At 38.8% G+C, this 18046-nt stretch overlaps 2 protein-coding genes across 3 annotated transcripts; one reads left to right on the forward strand and one right to left on the reverse strand.

Moving 5' to 3' along the window:
- Positions 1–880: 880 nt before the first annotated feature.
- Positions 881–2083, reverse strand: LOC133712817 (uncharacterized). Its single transcript, XM_062138925.1, has 3 exons — positions 1835–2083; positions 1392–1544; positions 881–1309 (listed from the first exon to the last, which is right to left on the reverse strand). Exons 1-3 carry the CDS (start codon positions 1875–1877, stop codon positions 1140–1142), a joined length of 366 nt encoding a protein of 121 aa, XP_061994909.1. The 5' UTR covers positions 1878–2083; the 3' UTR covers positions 881–1139.
- A 4812-nt stretch (positions 2084–6895) lies between these two features.
- On the forward strand, positions 6896–17988 carry LOC133707978 (SAC3 family protein B). Of its 2 annotated transcripts, XM_062133433.1 has the most exons (18): positions 6896–7125; positions 7396–7485; positions 8592–8825; positions 9219–9311; positions 9578–9670; positions 9756–9848; positions 10242–10412; positions 10846–11076; positions 11164–11420; positions 11804–11904; positions 12004–12219; positions 12769–12996; positions 13074–13165; positions 13240–13333; positions 14225–14317; positions 14418–15319; positions 15407–15521; positions 16054–17988. In XM_062133433.1, exons 1-18 carry the CDS (start codon positions 6971–6973, stop codon positions 17821–17823), a joined length of 5028 nt encoding a protein of 1675 aa, XP_061989417.1. In that variant the 5' UTR covers positions 6896–6970; the 3' UTR covers positions 17824–17988. The 2 variants fall into 2 exon arrangements, with proteins under 2 accessions (XP_061989417.1, XP_061989418.1); XM_062133434.1 differs by lacking the exons at positions 6896–7125; positions 7396–7485 and having other exon boundaries at positions 8685–8825; positions 9556–9670.
- The last annotated feature ends 58 nt before the right edge of the window (positions 17989–18046 follow it).

An 18046-nucleotide genomic window follows, 5' to 3' on the forward strand; every position in this document is an offset into this window, starting at 1 on the left:
TACTGACAGTTACTTGGTTAGTGACATTGTCAGTGACATGGTCAGTTACTTAGTTAGTGACATGTGATTAACAGTGACTAACCAAGCACTGTTAATCACATGTCACTAACCAAGTAACTGACCATGTCACTAACCAAGTAACTGTCAGTAGCCAAGTTGATAGCCAAGTCACTGTTAATCACATTTCACTAACCAAACCAAGTCACTGTTAATCACATGTCACTAACCAAGTAACTGACCATGTCACTAACCAAGTAACTGTCAGTAGCCAAGTTGATAGCCAAGTCACTATTAATCACATTTCACTAACCAAGTAACTGACCATGTCACTAACCAAGTAACTGTTAGTAGCCAAGTCATTGTTAATCACATGTCACTAACCAAGTAACTGACCATGTCACTAACCAAGTAACTGTCAGTAGCCAAGTCACTGTTAATCACATGTCACTAACCAAGTAATTGACCATGTCACTAACCAAGTAACTGTCAGTAGCCAAGTCACAAGTTAATAGCCAAGTCACTGTTAATCACATGTCACTAACCAAGTAACTGACCATGTCACTAACCAAGTAACTGTCAGTAGCCAAGTCACAAGTTAATAGCCAAGTCACTGTTAATCACATGTCACTAACCAAGTAACTGACCATGTCACTAACCAAGTAACTGTCAGTAGCCAAGTCACAACCAAGTAACCAAGTAACTGACCATGTCACTAACTAAGTAACTGACCATGTCACTAACCAAGTAACTGTCAGTAGCCAAGTCACAAGTTAATAGCCAAGTCACTGTTAATCACATGTCACTGGCTATGTCACCGGCCAAGTTATTGTGACATTTTACCTATTGCATAACCTAGTGACCTAGTGACATTTTAAGAGAGCCGGACTTCTAGATCAATGTCTGGTTCGAATCGGGGAGGTTTCGGTAGCACGCTGTAGGGTATTACAAGAAGCAGCAGTAGGTCTTCCCTTGACAACTTCCTTAGAACCAACCCTAAAGGCATAGCTGGCATTAAAGAAGAATATAATAAAAACTCTAGCTTAACATCAGAAAACAGCAATTACCTATTGCATAACTAGTTAGGAATATAAAGAAAGAAAAGGAAAAATGTTAATTCAATTTGCACTTGTTACACTATTTTAATTAACAACGAAGAAAAAAACTTGAAGACGTAATTGAAGCGATACTATAACCACAACAATGTCACTAGACATAATTGAAGACTTCAACTCCCATAGAAATTCAATTTGTTGTAAAATGTCATTTGCTGTAGGCTCAACTGGCATAGTTAAGAACACCAGAACCTTCACTGCAAATTTCAAAATAAATGAATAATTAAACAATGCCATTCGGAAGTAACTTGACTTGGTAAGCACATTACAAGAACTTGCCTGCATTTAAAACCAAGCTACGATCATCTTGGCAGTGCTCAATAATAGGTATCAAATCCTTAGATACAATATTCCACTTGCATACTTCCTTGAAAACATCCTGGTTCTGCGGATCATCGCGCCTCAAGAACCTCAGCAAATCCTTCAAATTATCTGTCAATATAATAAAAATCGAAACTTCAGACGATTTCCTTGTCAATTTGAGCCAAAAAAGCAAAATAAGCCAATCAATCACAGAAATGTAATTCTAACTAAACATATAAACATAGAGCAACAGATTAACTCCGCAGCGGAAACCGAAAACACCAATTGGCACAATTTCTGAAAACTACCGATTATCAAAACTTTCATTTCAGAAAAACAATCCATAATAAGTTAGACATTCGGTACTTTAATTCAAGATTACTCAATAATATTGATAATCGGAGAAATCGGTGACGTACCTAAGCAGTACTTGTGCTTTCTGTAGCCGATCCGATAAGCCATACCTTTCACCAAAAGATCAAGTTAAAGAACAGCAGGATCGACAAAGACCACAAACCCAAAACCTCTGGGCCTTTGAGTGATCCTGTCTCTCATAACCACCGTCTGCAAAACGTTGCGGTAGTTGCCGAAGTACTCCTTCAGATTGTCCTCCGACGTCTCCCATGAATTCCTGCCGATACAAAGCTTGCTCAGATCCGAATCCATCTGAGTCTCTGACAAATGCTTGTTATTGCCACGGCTGTATAGCCCTATTTGGAGGAGTAGCACCACATTGGGACGGATTGTGAATTTGTCCGTCGCTCACATGCTGTTAAACTCTGATATTGGTGACTTATCATAATATTTGCCACTAAACAATACCAACCGTCCCCATTGGCTTAATAAAAGCCACCGATGGTTGCTAGTACCCAATGCTGCTATGGCCATAGGCCAAATAGCTAGTAGTGTGTTCTTCGCCATTCACACTCTCTCGAGGTCTGTCTCTGTGCAGAGGAGAAGAAGATACTGAAGGTAGAGAGAGAGAGTTGGCTTTAAGGGTAGAATGGGAATCAAAAAAATAAAAAACTGACCTTTTTTAACATCACCTTATTATTTATAGGGACTAAATTAATATTACTAACAATTCATTATGGACCTTTTTATCAAGTGGGAAACTAGGTGACCTTTTCTATCATTTCCCTATGATTAAATAGGTAGGAATATAATAATGATTATTCGGTTACAATATATTATTTATGTGATATAATATATTGGTTGGAGACCTAACAAATAAAGGATTTATGTAATCCTGAAGATATGCTATTAAGGTTACTTGGTCGTACGTAAAGTCGTGTCTTATAATTGTATCCTCAATGGGTTAGGACTTTAAGACATATGATCATATAAATACAGGGTCCCTAGGCTCACAGTCGATACGCTAAAACATTCTGCCCTATTAAGATATAGCATAAGGAGACTGCATGGAGAGACTAGAAGATCTTGTATTCAGTTAACGACATCAATCGAAGCAATGGCATCCGGACAAGATTAGTATGCTATATATTTAGTTAATCAAAACTTATGGAATGATGTGTTTCTATGTATGCATATGTATAAGGACAATATAGAATAAAGACTACACATCTTTGCTGGAGCATTTTTCTTTCTCATCTGCTTTATCAGAAGCAAGAAAAAAGAGGGGGCATGAGAAAAATAAAGAGCCTCACCGTTGTTAAGGGTTATTAAAATTGAACTTGATCACCGCTAATTGCTTAGATTAGGGAATATTTGAATGCTTTGATGGCTACAAGTTGGAGCATTTAAGGAAGTAGTCTGCATGTGTGGCTTCTGTGCAAGTTGACAGATGCATGCAATTGTGGGATATCCTAGCCTTATATATGTGTGTGTAATGTGTATGTGCGCGCGGGGAATGGAGGACTTAATTTCAAGTACGTAGTTGAAACTTAAACCCTTGGACGAAATGAAGAATAAACTCATATGGGGGAGATTTCCTACATCCTTGGAAGAGTTGGTAGGAAAGTGAGGGGCCGGTTTACATTCTGGTGTTCTACTCGATCTCTCTCTGGTTGGTCAATAAGTCGGTGACTGTAGCCATCCCCACTTCTCAATGAGCTGTAGATATTCTCTTCCAACCCTTTTGTGTAAAAATATATTAATTCCATCCTTGCAAAGTTTTGGTGGTGAAAGGATGAACAAGGGTCTAAACCTCTTGGTTATTTAGTTCCCTAATTGATTTGAGTTCTCTATCCTGGTCTCTTGATCCTATTCGATCTCCCTTTCATCGATCTCTACCACCACAGCCCGCACATTCGTGGCATTCCCTAAATGATCTAAATAATAAGAGTAACATTCGTGGCATTCCATAAAGAGGGTCTATTTCTCTAGGATCCTGTGTTCATTTTTACATGGTGCGCCTCATTTGTAGTCCCTACGTACTATGATAAGTAGTTGCCTTTTGTACTCCGGGATCCTACAAATCTTACCATACGAGAAATCACCATTATAACAAACATTCCAACAATTGGGAGCCAAGGACCGCGGCAGCGTGTTGCAAAACCAATCACATGGGATCGATCATTTGGAACACCACATCTTGTCATGATCATGTACCAAACATGTTCTTGTTTGTGGCCAAAACAAATACTAAACCATGTAATCATCTTCATCGGCATTCCTTGCGGCCAATAATATTCCATGATCTAAGAGTTGAACGTACAGATCGATGCTTAAATTCTAGTTAGGCTGTGGATATCCTAGAACGTGACGGCCATTGGATCAATTGTAGGTTTTATTTATTTATAAAATTTTGATGAAAGAGTTTTAGTGTTGTGTACTATATGTCAACAGTTTGAGTTCAAATTTGGAAAAGGTCCCCAATAGACCCGGCCCCTAGTGGATTGGTTAAGCTCCGGTGATTATAATGGATGCTATACAATTTAATCGTGACCGTTTACCTTAATTTAAAGAAAGCTACATGCTTTGAATTAAAAAAAAAAAAACCAGTAATATCGATTATTTTTAGGAATGAGTCATGAATTTCTCATTATCAAACTTCAAGTTCTTACATATCCGAAAAAAAAAAAAAAAAAACTTTAAGTCTTTGTTGTTCCCTGCCGGTCACAGAGCAACTTGTCCGCGTAGTATGGCTACTGTGAGAAAGCTACTTTCTCTATTTACGTTCGTTCCTTCTCTTATTATTTAAGAATTTGTGCAAAATTGAAATCAGTCTAAATGATTGATTAAAGGGTGCGGCTATCGTCACCTTACTAACTACTTTGTTCACCGTACATTCTCTTATCACCCTACACATATATATATATTTTTTTTATCCATTTGCAGTACTCAAAATACCCTTTTCCAATGTAGGGTTTAACTCGAATTCTTTTTCTATTTGGCTTCTCCCGCGTCTCTCTCAGTTGTTTTTGGCTTCCTTCTCGTCTCTCTCAGTCAATCAACCTCATGAAGTCTTAATCGATCAGTCTCACCGGATTTAACGATGAATGAAAAGATTAATTAAGAATGGAGTTTAAGTACGTATTATGTAAGGGTAATAAGAAAAACTAATTATAATTTTTAATTAGACATTGTCCCTTATTGTAATTTCATATAAGGATATTTTAGTATTTTAATAAATCAAAAACTTGGAGGGTGAATAAAGTAGTTAGTAGGATGACAATAACCGCACCGCACCCTCTTGATTAAATCGGTACATTAGTAAACTAAAGTATCAACAAATTAAATCATGCGTAGTAACTAAATTGTCAGTGTTTGTGTTGCTCTCAAAAAGAATACATACACATCGTTGCCCATTCCTATCTTGATTTGAAAAAAGGGTTTTTGTCCATTTACCCTATTTCTAGATATTTTTTTCCCACTTACCCCATTAAGTTTTTTTAATTCCCTCTTACCCAAAACACTCTAAGGAGGTCTTCCCTAATACCCCATTAAGATTTTTTTTTTGTTTTTATTTTTTTTTTAATACCATTTTACCCTCACCTTTGTTACTTAGAGAGAGAGTGAGAGAAAATAGAAGAGAGAGAAACCATAGGGGACTTTGCCGGAGCCCGGTCACCGGCCGCCGGATTCCGGTCACTGGCCGCCAGATTCCGGTCACCGGTCGCCGGATTCCGGCCAACTTTCGCCGGATTCCGGCCACCGGTCGCCGGATTCCGGTCACCGGCCAACGCCCACCGGACTTTTCTAAAAACCTCACCGGAAAGGTTTATTGCCCCCAATAGACATCTATTGCCCCCCAATAGAGGGGCAATAGACCTCTATTGCTCCCCAATAGACGTATATTGCCCCAATAGTCTATTGCCCCCTAATAGACGTCTATTGCCCCCCAATAGACGACTATCAGCCGTGTATTGCCCCCCAATAGACGACTATCAGCCGTGTATTGCTCCCCAATAGACGTCTATTACCCCCCAATAAGACTTTCAGTCGCCAGAATGAGAACTAATCTCCTTAAATTTAGACAAATAAAACTTTGATTACAAAAAAAAAACAAGGAGATTACATCAATTCAAAACGTCTATTGCCCCCCAATAGACGTCTATTAGGAGGCAATAGACCTTTAACAAGACCTCTATTACCCCAATAGAGGTGTTTTCTTTTTTTCATTTTTATCTCATTCTGGGCCCTGTGCCCCATTTTACCAACAGAAAAAAAAAAAAAAAAAAATTGATTTGGGCACCCAGAGAAAAGCTCTGGGCACCCGGATTATCATTCTCCACTGCCACCGGCTTGAGTCGAGCGCCGGAGAGCTGAGTTGAGCGTCGGAGACGTCCGGGCTCTCCAATCTCAAATGATGACGTTGACCCTGACGACGAATCGGGGACAGAGCTCTGGAGCATCGGCATCCGGTCACCAAAATCGTCTTCCGGCGATGTGGATCATCTTCCTCTGTTGCCAGTCACCAAAATTGTCTTCGGGTCCGGAATCAAGGCTAGGCCTTGTCGATTGGAATCGGAGGCGTCGGGTTGAGAAGGATGAGAGAGTCTTGATCTGGATTTGGAGGCTCCGGTCGCCGGCGAGGAGTCTCGATCTGGATTTGGAGGTTCCGATCGCCGTCGCTATCGGTAACTTCGTCGCCGGTGAGAACGTCGTTGACTAAGAGTGGAGCGACGGGGGGAGAGAGAGAGAGAGAGAGAGAACCAGCGTCTGGAGAGAGAGAGAGAGAGAGAGAGAGAGAGAGAGAGAGAGAGAGAGAGAGAGAGAGAGAGAGAGAGAGAGAGAGTCGTCTGGAGACAGAGTGGCAGCAGCTGTAATTCCGTAATTGTGTTGAGGGCAAAATGGTCATATTGTGTAAGTGGGAACAAAAAACTGTTGCTGGGGTAAGTGAGATAATTTTTTCTTATTTTGGTGCTTTGGGTCAAGGACCCTTGAACTAAAGATGGTTTTTTATCGGGTACAATCGAATACCCGATAAAACAACGACATATCCGACCCGACTCGTTTGAATCCCTAATTCGGGGCAAACGACAGCGTTTAAAGCCCTCGTCTTGGAGTTTTTGAAACTTTTCAGCTTCCAAAGCTCAACTCTCTCTCGAGAAAGTTGAAACAGAAAGAGCAGAGCAGAGAGCAAGTAACAGATGTTCTCAAGCTTCTCCAGTCAGGCAGGACCCACCGGACCTGCCGAAAAATCACCCATTCCAGTTCAATTCGGCACTTCCGGTCGCCGCCCTCCTTCACCTTCTCCGACTACCCCTCCTTTTCCCTACTCTGCCCCTCTGCGATCTCCTTCCAGGTTCGATCCTCTCTCAAAGTCTCAATCTTTGTATTTTCTCCTCCTCCTTTAGAATTTCAGATATTGAATTTGCGCCCGTATTAGATACTTGTTGATTCTCATTCTGATTGAGAGCCTATTGAATCTGTTTGCTTACTGCAATTTTGGGTTTAAGGTTACTTTTCGAAGCTGAGTTAGGCTGTGGTTGAGCATTGGGGTTTGCGTTTTTGTGGTTTATGTGTAGTTGATTGGGTTTGGGTGCAAGATTGACAGTTTTCTTTTGAATCACAGTGGACCTGAAGCTCTAGGGCAACCGCATTTGGCATTTCAAAGTTCTCATCCCGGTGGAACTCCTTCGTATCGATCGGCGGGAGTGCAAAGGTAAAGACAACTCTTTGTCAATACAGTTATTCCGTGTTTTTTCATGTTGTATATATGGTTTTTGATGCCATTGCTATCGGTCCCACGGATTCGTTTTGTTTTGTGGAGATCAGAGTTTATCTGGTGCTGCAATATTTTTTCTTGTTTACAGATGTTCCTTGTTAGGCATAAGAACCAATGTTAATACCTGTGCTGAGTACATTGTTTTCGAGAATTTAGTGTTGTAACTTCCCAAATTATGCTCGGAATTGTGGGAATGTATTCCTAGATGTGATTTCTTTCATCTCTTGCGGTCATTATTTTCAGTGTATTAGAAAAAGGTGTAGAGTGAGATGAGGAAAGAAAACCAATGAGTGTCTCTTGCACTCCTGATTTTGTGATTTTTCTGTGCTGGAGAAAAGGTCTGAGCACCCAAGACATTTGCCCAATTCATATTTGTAGTTACTAAGGTTCCTGTAGATTAGAACCTAAGGGCTATATGTGTATGTGCACATATTTGGTCTACTAATGTACAAGGTTGTTCGGCTTTTATTTTTTATTTAAGGAGATACATTGGTTGAAGTGGTGAGCCAGCAGGAGATGTTGACAAATGGGATCTTTTACTTTGAAGGGAAAAAGAAATCATTGAACGTCCTATGGGATGATTTCTGAAATTAGATCTAGAATCTCGGGTTGTTAATTCGCTTTTAGTTGCAATCACATCTGTATTTATACATATTAATACTAATTTTGCTTTCAGTTTTGGACACAGACATCAATTAACATATCTTTCTTGACTTTGGCAAGTGCCTTTGTGGCACTCAGCACCTCAGGCACCTTAAGATTGCCTTTTGGCTTTTGACTACCTTGTTTGTGCACTTTTTTTCAAACATCAAACACCTCAAAATCACTGTTTAGATGTTTTTTGTTTTTACTCAGATAAATAAGTATCTGTCTACATCATATTCCCAGGCCCTTAATAGGCAGTCTGTGGAATAGTTTGTGAGGTCAAGGTACTTTATTATTGGTCTTTGTTACCATATCTACGTTTATTTACTATTGCATGTTCAGGTCTTCATGCTTAGTAATTGTCATAACTCGTATTGGTAACTATTGTTTTCTGCCAGGTCCCCTGAATCTCTTCCTAGTTGGAATGGTGGGCAGAGACCCTTGTTAAAAAATAATGATACCAAGGTTCATCAAAGGCCATCTGCCGTCACATCATTTGTTGTTTCTCGTAATTCTGGAACTAGTGTTACAGCCAAGGTTGCCAGATTCCAAGACACGCGAGGCACCAGATCCCCTCCCTTATTATCAAGAGATGTAAATATAAGAAATTCCACTCAAAGTGTTCCTAGAAGGTATGGTCTTTCTATTGTATAGTATTAATGACACAGCAATATGTTACTTTTTTTTCTCTGTATTTTCTGATTTTTTCCATGTATTTTGCTCCATCTGTCCACTATGCTTATTTAACTGTGAATCTACAACTGTATTATGACTTCAATCTTTGATTTGGCCCGGTGGTTTGAATTTTAACGATGAATTTTGTTCTGTCTGTTCATTCATAATATGTACTTTCTACCTTCTTGTGATCATGTAGGCAATTATGATGAAACATCACAATAGAAGAAGAATTTTCTTTTTCAACTTCTTTTAAAACTTTTCCATGAACATAAGCTCCTGAACTATATCTTTGAGTTTTTGCCTTCTTAGTTCTGCTTTAACTTTCTTGTTCCAACAACTAAGTGCAGTCACGTAGTTTCTCCAAGAACGCAATCACCTGCCTCGATTTCATATAATTATCAGCCTGTTGAGGATTTCAATCATGTTGGTGCAGTTGAAGGGTAAGTTCTGAGATCTATGTTCAACTCTGTTTGTGAGTCTCAAATGAGCTAGTGACTTCTACACTATCAATCGTCTGCATAGAGATATTCTATTGGGTGCTTTCATAACACTACCACCATGTATGGTACTTGGAAACTGTGTCTTTTCGGTCGAGACTTTGATTCAAGTGCATAATAGTTGCGCTACAGTATGTTACATCTTCAAAGGTCCTGCTCTAATTTGCTTAATGCAATCACCGCTCAGATTTGCTTCTACATATGTGCAGTCATGTAGTTCCTCCAAGAACACGGTCACCTCCCTCGGCATCTTATAACTATCATCCTGTTGAGGATTTGGATCGTTTTGGTGGAGTTGAAGGGTGGGTTCTAAGTTAAACTGTGTTTGATGCTTTCATTTTTTTTTAAATCCAATAGCTGCTCAGATTTTCTTGTAAATATGTGCAGTCCCTTGGTTACTTCAAGAACACGATCACCTCCCTCAGGCTCCTATAACCATCATCCTGTTGAGGACTTTGATCGTTCTGGTGGAGTTGAAAGGTAGGTTCTAAGTACTACTCTGTGTTTCTGTGTGTGTCAAGCGATCTAATTATTTCACACTCTTGATCTTCTGTTGGTACTTGGAAACTAAATCTTTGGTTTAGGCTTGATGTGAGCATATTATATGTGGACTACACTATCTTCAAATATAATGATCTTTTTATGTCTTTTCGTGTCTGTACATTGTTATGGAATCATCATAAAATATAAAACTCTATTTTGAACAGTTTTTCCTGAAGTGCATGTTTCTTCCATTAATACTGCTCGCGTGGTTGCTGTTTCTGTGTCACATTTCTACATAGCTTCAATCTATAGACAGTTTTAACTTTATTCTCCTCCCCCCATTTTATCTGTAGTGATTTCTGTTGTAATATGCTGTTGTTTGCTATACAGGCATGCATTTTCCTCTTCTGGACTGAATAGTTCGCCGAAGTTGATAGATGATCATGCCAGATTGCAGGCTTATCAAGAACCATCTCGAGTATCACCTTCTGTCAGCACTTTTGACTCTGGTAGAAGAACTCCGGTCAACTATGATGATGTTCAAGTCCTGAAACGAACTAGGTTCCTACTTCTACAATCCTTTAATGAAGTTATCCATGACAGTTCTTATTTTCGTCAGAATGACTATAAAGTTTATAATAACATAATATTTGGAGATACCTAAGATTCCTAAGTTACATTGGGGGTGAGCTTTTGTATTGCTGGGAAGCCAAAAAGGGGCAAAGAAGGTGTATTTCTAAATGCCCAAGCAGAGAAAGTAAAGGAGTTCTTAGCATCTGTTTCTTGTATAAAAGGGCATTTGTCAATGCAATCATGTAGAAATTAACTAAGAGGGGTTTTTGTTACAGCAGCTAGCTTCAGGTTTGGGAAGTGAGAACTCTAATTGGATCCACTTAAAAAAAAATGTGACTTTTCTTAATGGCATTAGCATATCCAAAACAAGGGAGAAGAGATCTGAGTTAGCCACTGAGCCTGGTATCTGCTTCCCTTTCAGGCCTTCTGTATCTCCTATTGGGTCAAATGCTACTTCAAGTGCAGTTTTCAGTACTCGTGATTCTCGGGTTCATCAACAGTCTTTGCAGTCTTCAAACAATACTTTTTCTGAAGCTGCTGCAAACAATTTGACCGCCATACCGGTTGCCAAAAGAATGAGGTCGCCTCCTTTACTTCCTGATGATCAAGTCTTCAAGGGAAACTCATATGCCACTCAAGATGGTACTGAACGGTAAATTTTAGGGGGCATTAGTTATATTCTTACATGCTTACTCAAAGTTTGAGATTTTCTAATCTTGTTCCTGATGTAATTTTTCAGAGAAATGCAAGCCAAAGCAAAGCGATTAGCCCGCTTCAAGGTTGAATTAAGTAAAAGTCCACAAAGTGGTATTGATATTGTAGAGCGGGGGGTTTCTGCGACTAGAAATGAACAATCTAATGTTGAGAGGAACAGATCAGTTGCATATAGTTCTACTCAATTGGCTAGGGATGTTACTGATGGCAATGCCTTATCCGAGTGTGAAGGTGTAGAATCGTCTGGTATCATTATTGGTGTATGCCCAGATATGTGTCCAGGTACGCCCTTCAGCCAAGATACTAGATATTAGTGCTATGAAAATTTTAATGGTCCATAGTTGAGGAAATATCAACAATATATTAGCATCACTACAATTCAGAGAAATGGTGGAAGTGTTGTATGAAACTTTGAGATAGTTATATGATCAGTAATCTACTATTTTTCTTTGATTTTGCATGTTTTCTCTCGGTGTACATGGATTCCTTGCCATCTCCTTGTCTTTGTATACTATTTACTATAAACTTATTTCCTATGAGAAAAGCTAATTGGGGTTATCCATTTTATTTTTAGTAACTTCTATTTTTTGGTTTTCCTCGTTTATGCTCAAAGAGTATAAGACTTGGAATCCTTCAATCTGACCAAGATTTTTCCTTAATTTCAGATTCAGAAAGGGCGGAGCGAGAAAGGAAAGGGGATCTTGATCGGCATGAGCGTGTGGATGGGGATAGAAATCAAACCAGCATGTCCCTTGCTGTTAAAAAGGTATATATTACACATGAATGAGGCCATTCCCTTTTGTCCCCTAGAAATTAATCCATTTTTAACATCAAGAATGATAGATGCTAATATGAATTTGTACAGTATAACAGGACAGCTGAGCGGGATGCAAACTTGATAAGACCGATGCCGATCCTGCAGAAGACAATGGATTATTTGCTCAAGTTGCTTGATACACCTTATAGCGATAGGTTTCTTAGCATATATAACTTCTTGTGGGATAGAATGCGGGCGATCCGAATGGACCTAAGAATGCAACACATTTTTAACCAAGAGGCTATTAATATGTTGGAGCAAATGGTGAATCTTCTGAACTTTTTTCCTGTTTGCACGATTTATCTTTTTTATTTACATAATTACATAATCATTTATCATGAACATGACTTTGAGAGTTTGTTTATATGATGAGGTATATGATTAGGTGGGAATAAATGGTAGTTTAGAACTTCTATGATTCTTTTTCTTGTTGCTTATGGTTTTCTCAGATTCGTCACAGTTTCTAGTTTCACGCTGTATTTGAACGCTTATTAAATATTACTACTTTTATATTCTTATCTGGTTTTTGTTTGGACAATTTATTTGGAGAGGTTTTAGCACCTCTCTTAAACATGGTTTACCACGTGCACTTCACTTTTAGGTAGTTAAAAGTGAAGTGCAATTCTGAAAGTGGAGTGCAAATCTTGCTAATTTATAAACTCTTTAACCATTTATCTGTTTCAAGTAAATTATCTCAGCAACTCAAGTTATTCCTTGAATTGTTGTTTCAAAGATATGCATCTGGTTGGTGACATATCCAAAGATCATCTCAAGATTGAATAATATGGCTGATAATTACGTATTTTATTTCAGATAAGACTTCACATAATTGCCATGCATGAATTATGTGAATACTCAAAAGGAGAGGGGTTTGCGGAAGGATTTGATGCTCACCTTAATATTGAGCAGATGAATAAAACATCAGTAGAATTGTTCCAAATGTATGATGATCACAGAAAGAAAGGAATAAGCATTCCTACAGAAAAAGAGTTTCGGGGTTATTATGCGCTTCTCAAGCTGGACAAACATCCTGGGCATATGGTGAGTCATCTGGAGTTATCACTGTCATACAGATTTTCATTTTGGTGCCATCTATGAAAATAAGGTTTTCCTGTCAGGTTGAACCTGCAGAGCTCTCACTTGATCTTGCAAAGATGACCCCAGAAATAAGACAAACTTCAGAGGTGCTATTTGCACGTGATGTAGCGAGGTATTCTTATTGAATACAATTTTTGGTTTTGGTTTTGACTGCAATATAAATATTAAATTGATTTCGTCTTGCAGAGCTTGTAGAACTGGTAATTTTATTGCCTTCTTTCGACTTGCAAGGAAAGCAACTTATCTTCAAGCATGCCTAATGCATGCTCATTTTGCAAAGGTATGAATAACTGCTGCTTATGGTTTGTGTTCCAATTTACAACTACCTTTAGGATCCTGACCTCATAATTAATAATTATAAACTTGCTCTATCTATCAGCAATGAATTCAGTTGCCAAGGCAGCAAGTAGTAGACAATTTGCAGTGATTCTAGGATTGAAGAACAGTATTAAAGAATTTGCTCCTTTACATCACATATATATGCATGTGATTAGTTATGTATGTGATATCCAAGAGAAATGACGTGAACAAAACTATGACCAATGTGTCTTAGTGTGTCTAGGGCGTAGAGAAATTTTGAATTTCAGCTATTATTTGAAGAATTATGGGCTTTGTTATTTGCAGGTGAATTTTAATTTTCAACTAAGCCTGTACGGTCTGATAATTAAAATAAAACTAAACCTGTACAGATTTTCAGGGCTACATAGTAAAGAAAAAAGGTTTCCTAGGGGGGTTCTATTGTTGTCTTGGATTTTAAGTATTCAAATTTCAAAGCGTTTTGGTTATGCCAGCACAGTGTGTTTGCTTGGAGTTTTATAATTCAAAGTAGGGAAGTAGTCTCAAATGAAACACACTGTACTCACATGAAATGCTTTGGTCAATAGAAGCTTGGATTGAGCTTTGAGTATTGGTTAATTGAAGCACGCCCATTGCGTGTCTTGATGTATACATGTATTCAATGGTAACTGCGCTTTCTTCTCTCCCCTCCTTCACGGCATTCCTTCGCTTGTATGGAATCTAATGACCCTCAATGTGAGCCCAGAGAACAAAATCTGAAACCAAGTGGGAGATAGTTAGATTTGACCATAGGGTCTCTGATTTAGCGCAAATATTAAGATTTTCTGATCGAAATTTGGTACATCTAACTAATAACGTTTTGTGTTTTGACCAGTTAAGAACCCTGGCACTTGCTTCTCTACAAGCAGGGCTCCAGAATAACCAAGGTCTTCCTATTGCGGATGTTGCCAAGTGGCTAGCTATGGAGGTACCTTCATTTTCTTTGATGAGAATTCTATTTTGCACCCTCTGCAGAAAGAGGAACTTCTCTACTTCTCTTATGCTTACACTTCGATGCTTGAAATTAGGAAGAGGAAATTGAAAGCCTTTCAGAGTATCATGGATTTCAAATGAAGTCTTACAATAAAGAGTCATATATGGTAAAGGAAGGTCCATTTCTAAATGGTGATGAGGAATATCCTACCAAGTGTTCTAACCTTGTTGACATGAAAAAATCAAGAAGGATAATCGAGGATGTTTTAGCTTCTGGTCAAGTCATATCCTTGCCTGCGGAAGCTTCAAAAGGAATTCAGCTGACTAAACCAAATAAGCTTGGAGCAAAAACTGCTCCATATAGTGAAAGGGGAAGTCTTGTCCATGATGTGCTATCAATTGAAGTAGCAAACTCCATTCATGAAGTTGATGAAGAAATGGCTAATTATGAAGTCATTTCATCCCCAAAAGATGTCAGACAAAAGCAGAAAATAATTCCAACACCAATTTTTTCACCCCAAAAGGATGTCAGACAAAAGCAGCATATGATTCAAACACCAATAGCTCCGTCCCCAAAGGGTATCAGACAAAAGCAGCAGGTGATTAACATGCCAATTCTTGGTCCACGCCATGAAGATGATAGTCAGATGGCTTCTGTGTCTCCTTCCCCGTGGGATCTCTCATCATATAAACCCCAGCCTGATAAAGTTGGTTTAAATGAGAAGCCCAACAAAGATGCTCTTTACAGTAGCTCTCCAGTGAAAAGCATGCATTTTGGCATGGAAGCAACGCCATTGCAGATTGGATCAAAAACATCTCCACAATCTCCAGTTGGTACATATAGTTACGATGCGGAACATTCAGTAGGCCAAATTGTGTCTAATAACTTGGAAAATGAGGAACCTACAGATCTTTGTGAGGACAATGAAAATGACGATGTTATGGGAGATTATCAACATGAGGAAATTGCCGAGGCAAAACTGAAGTTGATGTTAAGGTACTTTATCTTGTTGTTTCACTTTTTTCTGCATGTTAAGAACATTGTTATTATATCCCTTGACGTTCCCACTTCTTTTCTCATTAGGTTATGGAGGCGGCGTTCTATGAAGCTAAGGGAACTGCGAGAGCAAAAGCAGTTGGCAGCAAATGCTGCATTGAGTTCTTTATCACTGGGACCACCAATTCAACTGAAGAGAGATGTAAGCCTTTTCAAATAATTTGAAATTAATATACCTGCCTACATTGATATGCCAATTTTTGTTTGCTTTGTAATTTTAAGAAAATAGCTTAACTTCTTCTCCAAAAAAAAAATAATTAAAAAAAAAATTGAAGCTTAACAAGACAATGTGTTTTCTTGTTTTATATATATATATACACACACACACATACAAGAAGACTATATTGTGATTTTCTTCTTTTTTGATGCCTCAATTTTAGTGTCCTCTTGTCATTCTTGTATAGGTGAAAAGGTCTCAGTTCACTTCGGTCTTTCAATCTTTACGGAGTACTGTAAAAGCTAAAAATCAGTGGACAAGTTTTCAATTGTCCCCCTTCTTCCTTTTTTCAACCTGAAAATTTGTTTAGTTATAATTCTTCCATGTTTGTTGTTATGTACAATTTTTTACTTTTGGTTCTTTACCTACGAGTGGTTTAACCTATTGGAAATTAATGTATTACTGGTTGTGAAATCTAATTGATGATTTTAAAATCTTTCAATGCTGTATTTTGCAGCAACCACGCATGTCTGGTGACTTTGACATTGATCTTATTTTGAGAGAAAGACATCAAAAGCACGGCCAGTCCTGGTCCAGACTTAATGTTTCAGATGTAATAGCAGATACATTAAGCACAAGAAATCCGGATGCTAGATGCCTATGTTGGAAAGTTGTTGTATGTTCTCCGATGAACGATCTAGAAGGTGATGAACACTGGCAGAGGAACCATGCCCTGGAAGCAGCACCCTGGTTGCTTTCAAAGATCATGCCTTCAAAAAACGATCATGAAGATCTCTTAATTTCATCTCCTGGCGTGTCCATATGGAAGAAATGGGTTCAAGGCCAATCTGGTTCAGACCTTACCTGCTGTTTGTCTGTAGTTAAGGATGCAAATAGTGATAATCTAATTGAGTGTGTATCTGGCATGAGTGCGCTTTTGTTTCTTGTATCAGAAAGCATCCCTTGGAAATTGCAAAAAGCCCAGCTCCATAACCTTCTGATGTCAGTACCTTATGGTTCCTACTTACCTCTTCTGATCCTAGCTGGTTCATTCAAGAATGACATTGCAGATCCTTCCTCCATTATAGTTGATAATATGGGTCTCCATGACTTGGATAAGTCCCGAATAAGCAGCTTTCGGATTGTTCCCCTTGTTGAAAACCAGAAAAGAGAGCAATTGGATGGGTTCTATAGTGACAACCGACTGAGGGAGGGGCTCAGATGGCTTGCAAGTGAATCACCTCCTCAACCCATTCTTCATCATGTGAAAACACATGAATTGATTCTGACCCACTTGAATTCCTCATTGGAGGCACTAGAGAAAATGAAAGATTATGAAGTAGGTCCAAACAACTGTATCCTATCCTTCAATGAAGCTTTGGATCAGTCACAGAGGGAAATTGCTGCCGCTGCCCAAGCAAATCCTGCTAGTTTCCCTTGCCCTGAAATTGCTTTGCTGGAGGAGTACAGTGAAGAACACAGGCTGGTGAAGTGGTGCTTGCCAAGCATAGGATGGAGCTCAGTAGCAAAAATAGAACCACTAATGTCAGCTCTGGGGAATTGTAGACTTCCCACTTTTCCTGATACTATTTCATGGTTGCCCAGATGTTCATATGCAAGGAAGGAGATTGAGAGCCTGAAAGTTGAACTTGAAAATGGCTTGATCAGATACCTTGCGGATTCTAAGATGATGGGACTTGAACTTGCTATAAAGGAGGCATATGTAATGCTACAAAGAAGTTGTCGACTTGAGTGCCACGACTCATGCTGCTACATTGTGCCCAAATGGACTATGATTTTTCGACGAATCTTCAATTGGCGGTTGATGGGTTTGGCTAATGGGACATTCTCTTCAGCTTATATCCTGGAATGCCCTCATCTCAATGCAACTTTTGGAAACCTGGGTAAGTTGACGCTTGAAGATAGTGAACCTTCAGCTTATCATCTCAATCAGCCGACTCTGGATGAAGTCATTGAAGTTTGCCGCAGCCCTCTAATGTTTCAGAGAGGTCAGTCCTTGCAAGAAACTGATCCAACTCTTCCTGAGACATCACCAAATGGTTCAATTCTTGAGACTCCGAACACAGTTGTTTTTATGGATGATGAGACATGCTTAACCGATGATATAGAGGATGTGCCTGACGTAAATAGGGGACTAGAAAATGGTGGCGGAGAACTGGTGGTGGCTGGGAAAGAGACCAAGGAAGATAATAAATTGAGTACATTGTTGGAGCACTGTAACATGTTACAAAATGTGATAGATAAGAAGTTGTCCATTTATTTCTAACCTGTTGATAATCTTGTAACAATTTTGTATTTCGTGTATTTTAGCATAAGAAACGGCTCTGTAATGTTACCTTGAGATTATTTTTTATACACAAGGGATAACATCACACCTCGTAACTCTCTCTGATAGATTTTCTCTGGACAAATGCATGGTGTATTTGTTGTATTTCTTTAATCAGCAACATATTTTCTTCCCTTCCCTTGTAGCTACTTGACATTATTTC

Source organism: Rosa rugosa, chromosome 5 (genome assembly GCF_958449725.1).
Source record: "Rosa rugosa chromosome 5, drRosRugo1.1, whole genome shotgun sequence".
NCBI lineage: Eukaryota > Viridiplantae > Streptophyta > Magnoliopsida > Rosales > Rosaceae > Rosa > Rosa rugosa.

Bases quoted from the DNA above. Each gene is read 5' to 3' on its own strand.
- LOC133712817 (XM_062138925.1), bottom strand. From the start codon at position 1,877: ATGGCTTATCGGATCGGCTACAGAAAGCACAAGTACTGCTTAG. The intron at 1,545-1,834 runs GTACGTCACCGA...TTATATTGACAG, and splicing joins AAAGCACAAGTACTGCTTAG to ATAATTTGAAGGATTTGCTG. The intron at 1,310-1,391 runs GCAAGTTCTTGT...TGAAATTTGCAG, and splicing joins TAGCTTGGTTTTAAATGCAG to TGAAGGTTCTGGTGTTCTTA.
- LOC133707978 (XM_062133433.1), top strand. From the start codon at position 6,971: ATGTTCTCAAGCTTCTCCAGTCAGGCAGGACCCACCGGACCTGCCGAA. The intron at 7,126-7,395 runs GTTCGATCCTCT...TTTGAATCACAG, and splicing joins CCTCTGCGATCTCCTTCCAG to TGGACCTGAAGCTCTAGGGC. The intron at 11,905-12,003 runs GTATATATTACA...GAATTTGTACAG, and splicing joins TGTCCCTTGCTGTTAAAAAG to TATAACAGGACAGCTGAGCG.